Raw genomic sequence first — 17,226 nt, 5'->3', positions numbered from 1 at the left:
GTAACTATTATTGGATGTCAGCTGTTTTTCAGTTGTTGGTACTGTTTTTCAACGATATTTTTGACAAGTGCCGCTGTCAAATTTGTTGACAATGCACATGTTTACACTTTTCATTTATTTATATAAATTAATCTCTGTTATGTATAATCTATATTGCTATTGAAATCTTGGAATATCAACTTAAAGTTAACTTTGAGGTTGTGTTCTCTTCAAATTATAATTTTGAACAATATCGTCACTCAAAATTGATTTATAAATTTGCATTTTCAAAAAGTAGTTTCAATGTACTTATAATTTTTGTTTAGAAATAGCTTCAAACCATTCAATTAAAAAATATTATTCAACTATCCTGGTAAACTCTACTGCTTCAAGGATGGACACTGGTTTCAATGATTTGAAGGTAACTAATAGCCAAAAGCTCATTTAACTTACGTTTGGTCAAGTTTATGTTAACTTGCCTGTCAAGTTGAACTCGTCATTTCTGTTTTATAATTTATTCAAGTGTAAATTAAACTTATTTCTTGTTATAAACTAACAATTTTTTACCCAATGACTTACCCAAAGTTTTTATTATATTGATGCATTTTCAATACTCTCTAGTATCTAAACTATTTGTTTTTCAATTTAATAATAAGAGGATACTTTAGTTGTTATTGAAAAGAGTTTACATCTGATATTTTTATAGAGGATGTATTTTATTTAGACACCAGGTTGTTGCCAGGGACTTCCACTTTTCTTTTTACCACCTATATCATTAAGATTAGAGGCACATCATGTAAGGTATGAGAGTGAGGTCAAGATATCTGAGGAAAATCCGCTGAGTGTATAGCTCTATGAATTCTTGTATTGAATACAGAGTGTTCTCAGTCTTACTTTCAAGAGATACTTTTTAAGAGACATTTTGAATTGTTTTTGAGATTCAATCTGTTTTTGATTATCCGGTAGGCAGTTGAAAACCCTGAGGATTCCGGTTGTTTTGTGATTTTTGTAGTCTGCTGTAGGGAATTTCAAGATCATTCTTTTTTCTTGTGTTGTACTTATGAATATTTCTTCTGTGTTGCTTGTTTGGTTTAAATTTTTTATTAGTAAAGCATGCTGGGACACCGATGATACACCAGGAATAGTGACACCAGTAGTGTCCTTAGTAAAGCATGCTGGGACATCAGTAAGACATCAGGAATAGTGGCCGGTATGGAAACCTAAGTGTGATACCATTTGGCCGCCAAAATGTGGTTTACTAGAATTATAATAAGCTCACTGATTCCCCGTGAATCGCTTGAACACTTGATGCCCTAGTAGTAATGTATAAGAGCATGATGTATTCTTTATTTTTTCTATACCTACTCGATAAGTTTATAGTGTATTATTGCACCGTGCTTATCAATTATTATTATCACTAATCCAAAAATATTTTATGTTTTCAGTATTTTCCAGAAGAAGAATTAGAGAACATAATAGCTGAAGTACGTAAGAAGAGACAGCAGAAATGGGAAAACCATCTTGCATCAAAATCATTAGCTCTAGGTTCGTCCAATATTGATCAAATGATGGAAATTTTTCAAAGTGAGAGGAAGAATAATTCGGAAGTAGTAGCTGAAGTCAGTTCCAATATTCACGATATTGAAAGAACTGATTATTGCCAATGCAGAGACAACGGCTGTGAATGTATTAAGGATAAAATTGTTAAAGATTGTGATATTGATGAAAAACGTTCACCTATCAAAGAAAAGAAGACTGCTACTTCATCAAAAAACAAAATTAAAAGGATACATGTAAGTACTTTTGAGCTAAGCTACATATTATCCAATGTCGTACATAGCCTACATGGCCAGGTCTTCCTGGATAGATCGTGTCATAATATTATGGCAGATCGTGTCAAATAATTTTAAAACATAGTATGTGAACTGTAGGCAGCGTCACAGTTTATTAAAAAATTAAAGCTTTTTTATATAGAAAGCTTTCTTCAAAAAGTCTTCTAACTGATAGATAATTGATCCTTACAAGGAGCCGCTATGATAATGATCTTTTGAACAGATTAACTGGACGTGCTTAACCGAGTTTGGCAGACACTTGACTTAGCCGGCCAGGATAGCCGAGTCGACTAAGTGCTACCTGGTCGCAGGTTCGAGTCCCATCGAATAGGCATGGTCGTTTGATCATCTCATAAATCACCCTCACACTTCCCATTACCCACGCACAAGCAGAAAAGCTTATGTGGGCATCATCCGCAATAAAAAAAAAATCGCACTGCCACACCGGAAAACTGTGCGAATGTATAATAGTATTTATATTTATAACCAGAATATTTTTCACCAGGTTTTATAGGCTGTCATAGGTTGCTATATAGAAAAATACCTATAAAGGCCTAGTGAGATCTACGTCTACGTATAGTGATTTCTCCCGTACCCCCTATATCTAGGAGGCATTTCCCAGTCCACCACCTGGGGAGGCGCTCGATATAGCAACTCCCACGGGAATGTAGAAATATAGTCAACTTTTAAAATATTTATTTTTATACATAAACATTCTTTATTCAGTCATTAAAAATAATTGACAAATATAAAATAATTGATTATTTTAATCAAGAATTAACAGTTAATATAACTTCAGATATACCGATATCAGCTATCCTCTATAGAAGGCAGTAGCAAGGCAGAGAATCGTCAACACTGTTCTCCTATCTTTTTCCATTGACATTATAACTCAGTCCTCACTTTAGTAATCAGACAAATTTTGATGAAAAATATAAGTAGGCTACCTAATTTTTAGTGTTCGTTTATGTGCTTTTATCAATTTCTAGTCAAATTTAAGTGTCTTCAAACCGGTGGCTATTGAAAATGAACTAGTATTCATTGATCTGTTAGTTTTTTTAAGAGATTAAATTTTTGTTAGAAGGTTTTAAAATGAAGACTAATTTTTGGGTTGAGATGTAAGACAACAGAAGTAGAACTACGTTCGTTATATTTTCTATAATTTATCGCATATTATAAAATATGAGTAATTCATATAAATAAAGTTTAATAACCGAGGAGAGAAGTACTGGTCGTGAAAATTAATAAACCTCTAGAGGTTAGTCACCAAGCATGGAAGTTTTGGGGAAACACTGTTCTTATAATTAATTTTAGTCCGTCAACATGGTATTTTTTTATAGATCTTCAACAATAATCTGGCAATTTAACTTCTGTCAGGACAAAATGTTCACTAATCTGTGATTCCTGTGTTGTTACAAAAATATATTTCATATTTTCAATTTTTCAAGTAGGCCTATTTATCAGTAATCAGTACCGTAATCTTCCAACACATTACATTTCAATTTCTCATCTAAAATTTATCACTCTAGGAAGACACAGATAATGAAGAGGCTAAAATATATCTCAATTGTGATGAAACTAAACTGTGTGAGGCTCATGAGCCTACTCACAGTGATATTTATCCTATTGAAGAGGAATGTGATGTGATTTCAACAAGCGAACAAGAAATTTATGAGGAACTAAACACAAACCAGGAGATTTTCACGACTGAAAATGATTCAAATTTCTCCAGGATTGATTCTCTCATTATAAATAGGTTGGAAGTAGACGATGCAGTTGAATTTGGGAAGGTCATTGGGAAACAAGATGTGACATTTGAAGAGAGACTGGAGTTAATCAACCCCACCAACTATCAGAATTGTTCAAAAGTAGAATCGCTCTCCGAAATTAATTCAGAGGCCCAATTCAGGGTGGAAATTCCTGTTATTGACAAGGATCACCCAAAACCTGCATCAAAACAATACAATAAAGTAATTTATCTTAATTATTCACAGCGTATCTGCTTTTTAAACCTTAATTTGCTTCATTTTTTATCTATTCACAGCGTATCAGATTTTCAAATATATTAGCTTGCTTCATTTGTTTCATCATTTCAATTCAGTCATCCTCAAAAAGGTGATATGACCTTATTAAGCCGGGGACACACCTGTCATACAGTGTTCCGTTTTAATCTTACAGGTGAACGACAGTGAATTAGACAAGGGACTTGAATGTGACAAGCCCACAACTGTCCTTCATAAGACCCGTAGTACCTCACTACCTCCGTAAACAAAGCCGTAGTGCATTCGTGTGACGTCAGCACTGGTAGGGCTCCTACACCAATAAAAATTCGTTGATCTCAGCTGATCTATATCAGCTAGTGTTTTTATTGGCGTAGGAGCCCAACCTGTGCTGACGTCACAAGAATGCACTACGACTTTGTTTACGGAGGTAGTGAGTACCACCACCCCATTGAATAAATCGGACATGAGTCGAATCGGAACACTGCATGACAGGGGTGGCCCCGGCTTAAATGTTCCATTTCGTAACCGTACTCAATAGTTGGATAACAATAATTATCTTTTTATAGAATCTTTTTTATTATATAAAGATCTGGGTTTCCAATTCTCATAATTTATTGCATTTGAAGTAGTCTACGCCATTACCAATAATTATGAAAAATTTCAAGCATAAAATGAATATACAAGCATGTTCAAAGTGTGCTGATATAAGTATTTCATTGGATGATTCTCAATTATTATTACTAATGTAAAGCTTGAAGAACTAACTTTGTAAATAAGAATTCATTCTTTGTTAGATTCTATCATTTTCTGTAAGATATATCTTATTAATGCCGTGCTACTGATTCATTCATATTTGCTTCTTTTCCAGGCTCTACTCCTACCAGAAGAAATTCTATTCAGATTGAGAAATATTTTGAAACGATTGGTAACAAGCTTAGAGCAATTCAAGAAACACATCACAAAACAGAAAAATGACGAAGAAGACGAAGACAATGAAAGGAAAATGAAAAGAGCAAATGAGTTTGTTTCTTGGTTCTCTCGAAATTACCTCTACCAGTTGAAAAGACAGGTGAAATTATGTTTTAGTCTCTCATTCACCATTGTGATTTTTTCAATCCACTCAATTAATTTATTCCTTATTGCTGTGAAATTATTAATAGTTGAAAATCTAATATAATGTTCAACCTCGGGAAATTTCTTGAATGATCACACTCATCACCGATTAAAATTAAAATAAAAATTTAATATAATATTCTCATTTTCTATCCAACATAGGCCTATGTGAGTAAATTCAGAATACTATATCTCATATATTCACGGATTTGTCTAAAAAATAGCTTGGGCTCTCGAGATCAAGGGTGTATTCACACAGAGAGCGGGCAGGTGTTCCGAGTTCAGCGTTCTTAGAAGGGTTCAATATACTGCAAAGACCGCTCTGACTGCTGACCGCTCTTTGTGTGCACACACCCGTCCACTTATAATCATGTTTTCTGCTCATCTGTACCATCGGCTTTAAACTGTTCAAATCTTGCTCTGCTTCTGTATCTGTTTTATACTATTGCCCACTATTTTATGGTGTTCGATTTTTACAGTTGGATTTATTGAAGAATGAGAGAAACAGTAAATTCGACGATCTCTACAAGAAATTTTACCTGTCATTTCAAACAACAGTTCAAGCCATACAGGTATGCTCTGTTTTATTTGCTTGTAATTTATCCCAGCATGAATACATAATCTATGCTCTATGGAGTTGAATTGTCGATACTATTACCAGCTTAAATTTAATAATTTATTTTTACATTGATAGATGCAGTATCATTCTCAACTATAATGATAATAAATAATGATACTTTTGTTTTTTGTGTTGTCAGGCTTGTCTGAAATCAAGTGCTCACTCATCAATAGCTCCCTGCAAAAAGATTGATGAATTTCTGAAGGAAACTATGGCTCTGTATGATTATTGTATCGAAGAATTGAAGCCATCTCCAGAACTCGAGGTAATTTTGTTTGTATCTGTATTTTCATACATCATTTTTATACTATGAGGATTACTCATCATTCAATAATTTTGTTTGATCAGCATGTAGATAATCGGGTTTTATTATTGGAGACACTTTGAATCATATAAATTACCAATTTTGTATAATATGAGTAAGCTTCCATTCTAGCAAGTTTATTTATTTTTTCTAATTCAATTTATTTGCCATAACATTGCAAATGAAATAGACAAAATGCAATAAAGTTATAGATAAATTTCATGAATATAGTAGTACTTAATCATTTTTCCAATATGAAGTTCAAGATGGAATGTGCAAAATGTCAAATGAAACTGCAATTATTCTATATTCATCGTGGCAAGACTAGCATAAGTTAGAATCACTTATTCAGTTAATATCACTAAGTTAGAATCCCAATAGATGCAGAAATTATTACTAAGAATTACATTGGAAAAAACATGGAATTTTGGAGATTAATTACTGAATATGATATCGTACCTACTACCAGTTTCTCTGAGGAATTTCAGTAGTAGCCTGACTATTTTCTAAAAATAGTATTAATTTTCCGTTAATACTATTTAATTCACTGTCTTACATTCTCTCAAATCTATGTACCAGTGGAATTTACAATTACAATTTTCAGCCTGCTGGGTCATTAGATAAGTACCTAGAGCAATTTATTTCAAGTTTAAATTCATGCACATTGATGAATCAGTCTAGCATTGATTCGTTATTGCTCATTCAAATATGATTTGAATTTGAAATTTCAAGTAATTGATTGCTATGTGAGAGCTACAAAATTATAACTCACTTTTTTAAACGCTTCTCCTTTCACTTTTTAATATAATTATTATTCTGAAATATCCATTGATAGTATCTTCTTATATTCATTTTACATATACTTTTCAGGCTTCTATTTATTTAGATTTATTTGTAATATCTCAAAGTTCTTCGTTTTTTAGAAAATGAAATCGCTTACTAATGAAGCTTGCAAATTGTTGGAAGAACATGTACAAGCATTAGAAAAAGCTGAAGCAGCTGTTCGCGCCAAAGCTCAGCATAAGAAGCGGACTGTTAAACAACCAAAAAGCAATGTTCCCAAGAAACTTTCGATGTACTGCAGCTCAAGTTTACCGAAAGAATGTTGGGAAAAGAAATCTTCGAAGCTGGCGAGGAAGAAATTTGGACCTCCAAAACCGAAGAACGCACCAGCAAAAAGTAGCAAAGTATCTCCGAAACCTAGTGAAAGGTCTTTGGGAGATAAGCAAGAAAAATTACCGCTGAGAGGTAATGGAAAGGTGAGTTCTTTATTCAATCCTTTTTAATAACTTACTATCTTTTCTAAACCTTACTATACGTAGCCTACTTACTATCATCCAGAAAGAAGAAATATTCCTTTACATTACGATTCTTTTTATTCCCATTTAAATTATTCTCCTAAATATCAAATTGTTCAAATTTTTCCATGTCAATTCCTCAACCACCCCAGTCTTTTTCCAATGTCCAAATATTTATGAGAAATGTGATTGTATTTTCATCATTTTCCTTATTTAAAAAATCTTTTCGTTACAATTCATGTAGAAGTATTATTATATTCATCGATCCATTTGTCAATGAAAATTATCATTTCACCCTCTGATTTACCATGTAATAGACTGTGTTTAATAACATGTTTTTGTAAATCTTGGAAAAGATTCTATTTTTGGTTTGAGGAGAGTTTGAAAATAACATATTAAAAAAACTAAAATAATATCGATATATGATACTTCCTGACTATTCCTGATACTTCCATATCTTTCATTTTCTATTATGAAACTAATATTCCCAGTGTATCATAACCTAATGATCCAATTCATAATTTCAGTAGCTCATAATACTTCATGTAATGTAAAATTAATCATCATTATAGAGCTTTATTTCGTGATTTAAACGGAAATGTACAGCTTATGGAAAACAGCTCAACAATCAGAGAAATTTGAATCGAGATTTTCATTTTGTTCATAAATCACATTACCATTATTAGTTGAAATAAGTGTTATTAGTTTAAATAAGCGTATCACTTGAAAATGAGTAAATTTCCACATTATTCACAATTGTAAATTACAATTCCAGATGGGATTCGGCTCTGAATCTGAAAAATTAAAAAGTAATCAAATCGATGAATTTGAAAAATTGAAAATGAACCAAATTGAAGATGCTCTGGCCATGGTGAAACATGATTCAGTGCTTGATAGCAAATCATTGCAAACTGTAATTGAGAATGAAATAAATGATGTGAGTTGATGAGGGTAAATGTTGATTTTCCTATTTGGTTCAACTCCATCCAAGTACTGAATTTCATAATCAGACCGTATTTGAGCTATCCACAATCCAATCGATTATTATCACCACAAAAATCATACGATTTTATTATCAAAAAACCATCAAGATACGTTTTCATACATTTAATACTATTCTAGTAAAAAATCAAGTTTTTTCTGAACTCTTAAGCTCATGTTCATTACTTTCAAGACTCGTATACTAAGAGGTTCTATAGCTGAATAAAATTGTTTTATCACGTCTTAGCCTTTTTTGTAATCATTCACTTAACATAACCTCCAGACTGTCTCATTTTAATTAGGATCTGAAGTAGTTTTGGGCAAATGCCTGTTGTTTCTACTCGCATAGTGTCTTATTGACGGAATACATAAAAAATACATTTTGGCGTTGCAGTCTATCAGATAGAACCGTTAACGATGGATCCGATAACGTCAGTCAACCATATTAGCCATACAGAATATACAATGGAAGGATCAGTGTGATGCAGATTTGTTGAATAATCAACATTTTGTCACAAGATAGTTTGATTTACACATCATTATCGGTCGATTGTACCAGTTTTCCACTCTCTTTAAATCTTAGACAAATAATACATTATCAACTCAATGAGAACCCTCAATAACTGGATGAGAAAATTTTCAATGCCATTAACAATGATTACTAAAATTTTTAATTTCTGATTTCCACGTTTAAGATGTAGCCTGCTTCTCAGTTATGAAATAAGTATCAATATTATTATATATTATTATATAAGGGCAGTCTCCTATACATTTAGTATAATTAATTTCAGATATTTCTAGTACACACAGTACCTACATATTCTAGTTCTTTGAAACATAACAACCTGGCATACGTTGCTCTTTATAATTCCATACTATAATATCGATGACATTAATAGTTACGAGAGCATTCATAATACTTATTGAGAATAATATATACTTTATAATTCATGTTTAAAGATTTGAAAGTCTCTTTTTTACCAACTTGATGAAGTAGCATACAATATTATTATACAAGAATAAATTCTTGAATGTTTACAGGAAGAAGATTTGGCAATACCTCTCCTTTTACCATGTGATAGTGGAAAGCGCTTCGAATTATTTCTACTTGCTAATACAATGACGGAACTGGAAAAACTACGTGGTAAAATGGTGAGTTGAGAATCATTTAATTTTTAGTTCAAGGTTCAAATTTTCAGTTGTTGAATGTAAAATCAGCAAAAATCATCAGTCTGATGAGCTCAATCTAAACATATTATGATCAATATTATTGTTATCTATTTTATCATATACTTATAACTATAATTTCTTATAAAATAGGCAACAAAAAGGCAATTAGTATTGATTGCTTTCCCCTTATACAGTATTAATAGTCTTTGCAATTCTATTGATGGATTGTCAATCAACCCATCACTTGAAAAATATATCATCGGGGTTTTTTCGAATAATTACATGAAAACTAAACTATGGCCTATTGGAGAACCGGACAGGTGAATGCTACCTTCATTGTTTGCTATGAATCAGGGTCTTAGAATAATTTTTCTAATTGATCTGAATGCAATCAAAGTGAGAAACATTGATTTTGCACTTCTTGATGATTATTAAAGACATCCAATATACTCATGCTATCAAAATTTTCAAGTTTGGGAATATCATCATATCAATTTCAAAATATAACAGAACCAACAGGCGAATATAGAATTCAGTTCTACAAATGCAGACATAAATTTTATTCATGATTATGTTTTCACATACATCTAAATGTTGTTTATAATTTGTTTAACACACATGAATTGTATTTCACTTGTAAATTATGGTCGTTCAATTATTATTGTGACTAGAGCAGACTGAGCACATGGGTCGATTGTGCAGCACTTCGAATGTTGAATTTGTTATCGGTTTGGCACAAAGTTGACATTTGAAGCAAGACTGGTGCCATTTCTCTCCCAATGCCATCAGAGCTGTGTCAATTATAGGCTGTTGGCATTCCTGACATTTAGGCATGAACTTTTTCTCGTAGCACAGTTGGCAGTAGGGACTATTGTCTTTTTCAAAAAATCCTGAGTTGGACAGGACGATTCCGCATGAGTTGCATAGGAAGTGGTTTCTGTGCCAGTTTTGGTTCAGAGCTGAAATTACCACCTGCCGAAAAAAAGGTTCATTTGAAAATGATAGTACAGTATATTCAATGCCGAAGATAGTTCTGTGTTAATTTCATAAATAATTCCACTACGTTTTTTTTTATCGTATACAAGACTAGTGTTATTGTAAAGTTTCCATTCATCGTGTTTCCATAAAAATAATCTCAAATTAATGTCTCTTGAAAATTTATTTCAACAAAAATATCTAGAAAAATGAAGAAGACTGAATTTTCATTATGAAAAATGCTAAAATTGATTGAAGGAACTAAAGTTTATACTAAACCAAATACATGCTATTTCACCAAAACAAGCGTTAGTTTGCCCAAGGTGCAGGTCTCATTCATTTTTAAAATCATTTTGTTTATTGAATCAGTAATGAAAATAGGTGAAAATTAATGGTGGCCATCTCTTGCATTCTCGACAGAACTGCTCGTAATCAAGTTCGCGATCATAGTGCATTGCATAAGGAGATTGAAAATGTAAACAAATTGAACAGTGCTTTGCGTTTTGGATAAATAATATATTAAACTCACATCAGTTATCGGTTGTTTGCAACTGGCGCACTTCTTAAGGAATCGTATGGCATAGTCCTCCTCACAGTACGGCTTGCCTTCATAAACATTGAATTTGTTTGCTGTGATCGGTTGCTTGCAGTCGGTGCATGTGAAGTGGTCGCGATGCCATGTCTGGCCCAGTGCTTCAATCACCTGCAAAAAGCAACGCTATTTTATTGATCGATTCTACTGCATGCTTTAGTTTGAAAGCATGTAACTAATTGTATTTCCAATAACGAATTTTCAAATTACTTATGCTGTGGTTGAAAGTTACGAACCTATCAGTGATTGTGACAACTCCATGTACTTTTATTCAATTACTAATCAGTTTGGAAACTACCGAAGAATTTCTGTGAATAGGAAATTTTTGAATGAAAACTGTTGATAACTTTGAAAAGAGCTGATACTTCAATAAGATTGGTTGATTAAATATGAATATTAATTAATCACCATTTATAACATGTTTTCTTCATGTTCTTTCTAACAGGTTTTGATCCATACTTGGTTATTGAACAATCAATAACTGGAATTTTCTCTTTACCTTTTGGGTGCTTCTGGGTTCGTTATGACTAATCCAATACATAATATATACATTATAAATGATCCCTTTTTGGTAAAACCTTGGGAAATTTACAAATTTGAGTGGAAAATGTTGTTTGTTAACAGAGAGATAGCAAAGACAGGACTGGCATTGTTCCCACTTAATATTCCATACAATTCTTACTAATAAACTGCAAAAATAATATAGTCTCGGATAAATTGAACATACTAAAATCAGTATAATCATTAGATGTTTACCAATGGTTACCCATTGGATGACCTCAAAGCAACCCATTCAAAATTCAGCTCGAACAGCTCAATTAATTTCTTACAGATGATCAATTCCAAAAAAATGAATCACTCACCACTCCTTCAATAGGCTGTTTACACGTATTGCATGTGTAAACGTCTTTGGCTGTAGCTACTGGATTATTAGCATTACTGGCTCGGTTAGCTGACGAGTCCTTTAGATTGTTTCCTGATTTTTTTTTCATAGCCAGAGCTGTGGAGCTATCATCTCCTCTCCCAGGACTTTTTCTTCTCATCATCATAGGTTTTTGGCTTTCCTTTGATGCACGCATATTACCCAGATTCTCTCTTCAATTTTGACTTGAATTTTGTGTTTTCTAAAAGAAACAGAAAGTCAACAATATATACTTCATAATTAGCCATTTTGATTCAATTTATTGTGATAATAATGTGGAATGTGTGTCCTCAGTAATGGAATAAATTAATAAATAGTGGTTACAAAGCTTCATCCATGTTGGTATCCTATTAAACATATTTCTTCAAGTACTATTTGTTAATTTAAACTAAAATACCTTTCGGGAAATTTATCAATAAAACTCACCTTTAATGTTTACTCTACCTTTAATGTGAAAGTAAACTTAACTCACTTCCTCTTTACCAAAATTGATACTAATTCAAACTCCAGAAAACTTTCGACTTTTGTGATAGGATCTAAACAGTGTAACTTAAGTGATGTGCTTTACTAACACAGTAATAATAATAATAATAGTCTATCAATGTTTATTATAGTCATAAAACAGCTACATTTTTGCATTGTGATTCATGATGATAATCACTGTTTATTGTATTTATCATGGAAGAACTCTTATTATATCTTGTAAATGCTTTCTCTGGCATGTATGATTTTATTATATTTGATTCATTTCAATCACTAAATGACTATTTATGTCGATCAAAATACAGCAATTGGAACTCCTCATAATTTATATTAATTCTATCAGTTCATTTTAGTTCTCCATAATTAATTGAAACTTTTCTACAGCAAATTTCTTTGTTACACCATTTTAAAGAGTTGAACTCCAAGTTGACCTTTTATGTTAATAATATTTAGTTTCCTTATGATAATGTTATATAATTCAGTTCTATAATGTCTCAATAATTGCTCTTCAATGTTCTCAGGATAAGGAAGAAGGTGCAAATAATGGCTCAAATGAGGAGACTGTCAAGGAAACCTTGCAAAAAATAGCAAAGCAAATAAACGAAATCTACAAGAGCTCTTCAGATTTCAATGAAAATCTATTGGACAAAAATGCTCCTGAAGAGTAGGTCTTTAATAAGTTCCGCTGTATTTTTGTATCCCAGTGTTGAAAATATTGAAACATTATATGAGATAATAGAATTGTTATCAAATAAAATTATTCATAGCTTATTCAAACACAATTAAAAATCTTTTCAAAACATATTTGATGCTGTTATCAAATCATTCAAGTCTGCAATATTTCAAAATAATTACCAGTAGCTGACATCATACAACGGTACAAACTTTATATAGACAAATAGTTTGAATATCATGCTAAAAATTGTTTAATTTATATTGATGATGCTTTCTTATTGCAGTAAAGGTGATGTCGCCAATTCTAAACTCATATGTATGAAGCATGATGAGAACTACCAGAAGAAACAAAGAAAAATCGAATACAACAAAGATGGTTAGTATCTTGAGTAGATATTGATTAAAATTCTTATGGAAAAGAAATTACTATCGATCCTCATATCGATAAATAAAAAAAAAGAGAAGTGAGTTTTGCAAAGACCAAATGATTGGAAAATAGTATGCTCAAATTTATTGCTTCAACAGGTAGTCGATTTAAAAAAATATGTGTTTATCGCAGTGAATTGATAATCGATCATTATTCCATTTTTTTATTCTATTACATTTATTGGAAGAAGTGAACAGTTCATTTCAAGAAAATTAGGCATTCATTTTTATGAGCAAAATTAATTAATCCCAAAATAACTCATTTTATATACGAATGAATTATTTATGACTTGAGTTTGTTGAATATCACGATCAAACAAATATTATTTGTATCATTTTTCAGATACAACGAGTGTTTGTGGAAATTGTCTCGCATTTTTTTCTGTTAACAGGAATCATATCAGAGGACGGTAAAAGCTTATGTATTCCGTTTTGTATTGATGACGAAACAATAGAATCTTGCAAACGTTATAGATGCGAATTTGAGGAATATAAAAACTCGCTTTGTTGTGACCCTGATGGCTTTTTGAATCTGGTTGAAAGGTGAGATTAATGATGACTTTCAATTTTCAAGGTAACGTAAAATTTCAACAAAATGTTTCCATTCCAAATTGTACTTGGTCAATTTGATTGTAACTACTAAAATCTTTTACTGTCCCAGATCGCTGAAGTTTAGAAAGAATAGTTTTCTATTAATAATCTTTCTATTTCTAATTTTTTTATTAATCCTTGATTATAATCTATTCATTGTCAATGAATATCATTAAAATTAATATAATTTAGTGTCAATAATTTTCTTCATTATTATAAATTTATAATCAATATTCATATTGTTATTATTATTTTATTTATTCATTTGCTTTACAGATCTGCCGACTCTGTTATTTTGAAACTGATTGATTCCATTGCTGAAGAAATGGAGGAAGGAATGAGTTTACTAACAAACAAATTATATGAACTAGAACTCAAAGAAGTTTGTAGTTGATAGCAGATCAAATAAAAACTCATTCCTTATTGAGACTTGTGTTGAATTTTTATGAAAATAATTATAGAAAACCTAACTATAAAAGGCTATTTGGATGAGTATATTATTTGTAAGTTTGTTATCATCATAAGAATGTATTTTAAAGCATGAAGCATGTCTTCAGCATAAGCATTTTCTTACTCGTAGAGACCTATACCTCAAAATTTTCAACGAAAACCATCACATATGTATATATGCTATTATAAAGTAGATTCCACCCAATTATTCATCTAACAAATCTTTTAATTCGAATATTTGAGATAGATAAAAATATAAAAGTTCAAAAAAAGTTTGCAGCAATAATGTAGTTATTTCATAGACACACCTCGTATCTATCATTCCACCAACTATATTCATACTTGAAATGTTGATTTTAATAAAGTTATTGATACAAGAAAACCTAGTCTGTTTTACTTGAAATCCATAAACCAATTATAGTAGCTCTACTTGGCAGGGTGTGATGTAAATCAAAATATCATTTTCAAAAATAAAAAAATTAAAACACTTTATTAAAAAATATAAAAATGTATCAATCTTTATAAAAATTTAAACTCCAAATCTCTAAACAAGATTAGCTACTGAGCTCTGATATTATGTCACATTTTACCCCATCTGAATAATATTAAACTAATTATTAAACTTCATATCAATTGAAAAATAGTTCCTGGAAACATTTTCCAACACCAAACTGTAAACCACCTCCACTATTTACAAAATTGAGTAAACTTGTGTTAAAAAATATAAAGTGTCTGCGTTTATTATGAATGCTCATAAATTATTTCAATAAAAAAGGACTGGTGTGTTTGAATTCAGTTGTAAACTTAAAATCAAAGGCTTCACTAAGTTTTCCATTTTTATAGCTTTATCACTGATGGTTGAAGGAAATCACTGCCCATTTCTCACTAGTTTGTTGTTTGGAATCACTTTCATATACCGTAGTCGAGTCCTCACCATTTATTTGGATGTTCGTTGTATGGCCCATAAAACGACCGATCCATGATTGATGGGAATCTTGAGTTTCTTTGCTGCTGCTGCTTAAGTTGTCTGTCGCGCATGGCTTGAATTCGCTGATCAAATATAGTTCCTAGCGGGCCATCCCTTAATTTACCCTTTAATAATTTGGGGGGCACTGGCTTTGATAAAACAATAATAATACTCAAAATTATCAAAAGAAGCACAGGACATATAATTTTAAAACTCAAATTCATATTGAACGGCACAAAAAACACTTCCACTTATCAATCAGTTCAGATTGAAGTGACAATGTGCCATTGTTATTTTGTGACCTTGATTATTTATAGATCAGCAGTTTTCAACTTATGAAACAAGTAAGATACAAAAAAGCTTATTGTTGTGTAAATATCTCTATTCATAAAACCTCATCTACGAGATATAGGATCGATCATTCTTTAATTTCTTATTAACTTAAATTGGAGTTCTTTAAAAATTGTTTGCGTTATAAAATACGGATAAAAACCACTCCTTACTAAATTTTCAATTAAGGGAAAATTTATAGGAATTATTCATTCTATTGTTATTTCTCCTTTCACCTTTTCCTAAAATAGTTTTTTTTTTTTAATAATTAGGATTATAACCATTTTAAAAATACGTTATCCTTGTGTATCCGTGTGACGAATAAACCAAATTCTTAATTCAATAAACAAATTCTTATTTCAAGCTTTGTTCTTGTTTGGAATAAGGTAGTTCGGATATAATTTTTCCAGACAAAAATGCTGTTATGTGGTTGCTCAGTAATTAATACAGACTGGAAACCCTGATATGAAAATATTCAATTTTAAGAACTATTTACACATTGAAAAACCTTGAACATTTTAATACATTATTTTACCTTTATACAACCTAATTTTATTTCTCAATCTAATGTTGTACCGTATGCCTTTTTATTGTAAGATTTCCTTTAAATTACCAGCATTGGTTGTATGGGCAGCATTGATGGTTTTACTGACAGTTAAAACGTAATTTTACTTTAGTCTAAGCTTAGCATTGCAATTCGAAGGAATAACATTGAGCATGATGGTTTGTCAATAGAAATAAATTCAAATGTGCAATCTTGACCAAAGGTCATCTAATTCTGCATGATTTTTAACCAACCAGTAGGCTACTCTAAACAAATAGAATAGCTATTAGTAATCAATTAATAAAAATTACTTATTTACCTTATTTTAAATGTCCTTCCAGTGCGTTTAAAATTTTATATTAACCTAACAAGAATTTTAATAGTTTTATTATCAGCTGACAATTATAATTTCATTATTTTCAAAAGTAGTTGTTAAAAATTTTTTAAGAGAATACGGTCTTCGTGATATCTTCTTTAAGGATAGTGAAGACGCCCATTATTATAATTAAACATTATCAAACTCCAACAACGACCTTTAATTAAAATATTTTAGTCTGAGTTATATGTTATTTTTAATCTTATTTAAAATCATTTTAAATGCATGCATTTTATTTCTACAAGTATAAAATGTTGAAAATTGAATAAAATGACCCCCAAACCGGGATTGGTTGCCATAGAACCCTTTTTTAACATGTTTATATAAAATACAATACAATTAAAATACAATTCGGATGTTCAATCCATTTTCAAGAAAAACTTTAAGAATTAGAAAAAAAATGTTTGAGAAAAACTTGAAAATGATTAAACACCCGAAACTAGTTGTTATTGAATTTTATAAAAAAAGTTTTTTTAAAAAAGGGATTAGATTTAGTATGGAATTATTTTTCAACAACATCAAAATAATCCATTTCACCAATGGCTTACCAATTGTGTCGGCCGACCATCAGAGAAATTGTCCTCTGATTGGCTAAT

The 17,226-nt window shown here is 31.1% G+C and overlaps 2 protein-coding genes across 8 annotated transcripts; one reads left to right on the top strand and one right to left on the bottom strand.

The window, feature by feature from the left end:
* The first annotated feature begins 57 nt into the window (after positions 1 to 57).
* On the top strand, positions 58 to 15,135 carry LOC111044833. Of its 5 annotated transcripts, XM_022330060.2 has the most exons (13): positions 58 to 400; positions 1,425 to 1,772; positions 3,341 to 3,781; positions 4,683 to 4,883; positions 5,407 to 5,499; positions 5,686 to 5,811; positions 6,774 to 7,109; positions 7,924 to 8,085; positions 9,171 to 9,281; positions 12,793 to 12,935; positions 13,231 to 13,322; positions 13,765 to 13,915; positions 14,240 to 15,135. In XM_022330060.2, exons 1-13 carry the CDS (start codon positions 374 to 376, stop codon positions 14,355 to 14,357), a joined length of 2,349 nt encoding a protein of 782 aa, XP_022185752.2. In that variant the 5' UTR covers positions 58 to 373; the 3' UTR covers positions 14,358 to 15,135. The 5 variants fall into 5 exon arrangements, with proteins under 5 accessions (XP_022185752.2, XP_039292497.1, XP_022185754.2 ...); XM_039436563.1 differs by lacking the exon at positions 5,407 to 5,499; XM_022330062.2 differs by lacking the exon at positions 3,341 to 3,781 and having other exon boundaries at positions 59 to 400.
* Positions 9,831 to 16,928, bottom strand: LOC111044834 (leupaxin). Of its 3 annotated transcripts, none has more exons than XM_022330063.2 (4): positions 16,574 to 16,928; positions 11,730 to 11,990; positions 10,804 to 10,977; positions 9,831 to 10,271 (listed from the first exon to the last, which is right to left on the bottom strand). In XM_022330063.2, the coding sequence occupies exons 2-4, from the start codon at positions 11,943 to 11,945 to the stop codon at positions 9,951 to 9,953; spliced, it is 711 nt and encodes a 236-aa protein (XP_022185755.2). In that variant the 5' UTR covers positions 11,946 to 11,990; positions 16,574 to 16,928; the 3' UTR covers positions 9,831 to 9,950. The 3 variants fall into 3 exon arrangements, with proteins under 3 accessions (XP_022185755.2, XP_022185756.2, XP_039292500.1); XM_022330064.2 differs by lacking the exon at positions 16,574 to 16,928 and adding an exon at positions 15,348 to 15,674; XM_039436566.1 differs by lacking the exon at positions 16,574 to 16,928 and adding an exon at positions 12,215 to 12,665.
* Between the last annotated feature and the right edge of the window lie 298 nt (positions 16,929 to 17,226).

The sequence above is a fragment of the Nilaparvata lugens genome, chromosome 10, assembly GCF_014356525.2.
Source record: "Nilaparvata lugens isolate BPH chromosome 10, ASM1435652v1, whole genome shotgun sequence".
NCBI classification, from domain to species: Eukaryota; Metazoa; Arthropoda; class Insecta; order Hemiptera; family Delphacidae; genus Nilaparvata; species Nilaparvata lugens.
Note: the sequence above shows the minus strand (reverse complement) of the source record. Positions and strands in the feature narration are given on the sequence as shown.

Excerpts from the sequence above, each read along its gene's own strand:
- LOC111044833 (XM_022330060.2), top strand. The coding sequence starts at position 374 with ATGGACACTGGTTTCAATGATTTGAAG. Across the intron at positions 3,782-4,682 it reads CATCAAAACAATACAATAAA|GCTCTACTCCTACCAGAAGA; the intron begins GTAATTTATCTT and ends CTTCTTTTCCAG. Across the intron at positions 5,500-5,685 it reads CAACAGTTCAAGCCATACAG|GCTTGTCTGAAATCAAGTGC; the intron begins GTATGCTCTGTT and ends TTGTGTTGTCAG.
- LOC111044834 (XM_022330063.2), bottom strand. The coding sequence starts at position 11,945 with ATGCGTGCATCAAAGGAAAGCCAAAAACCTATGATGATGAGAAGAAAA. Across the intron at positions 10,978-11,729 it reads AACAGCCTATTGAAGGAGTG|GTGATTGAAGCACTGGGCCA; the intron begins GTGAGTGATTCA and ends TGCTTTTTGCAG. Across the intron at positions 10,272-10,803 it reads GCAAACAACCGATAACTGAT|GTGGTAATTTCAGCTCTGAA; the intron begins GTGAGTTTAATA and ends TTTTTTCGGCAG.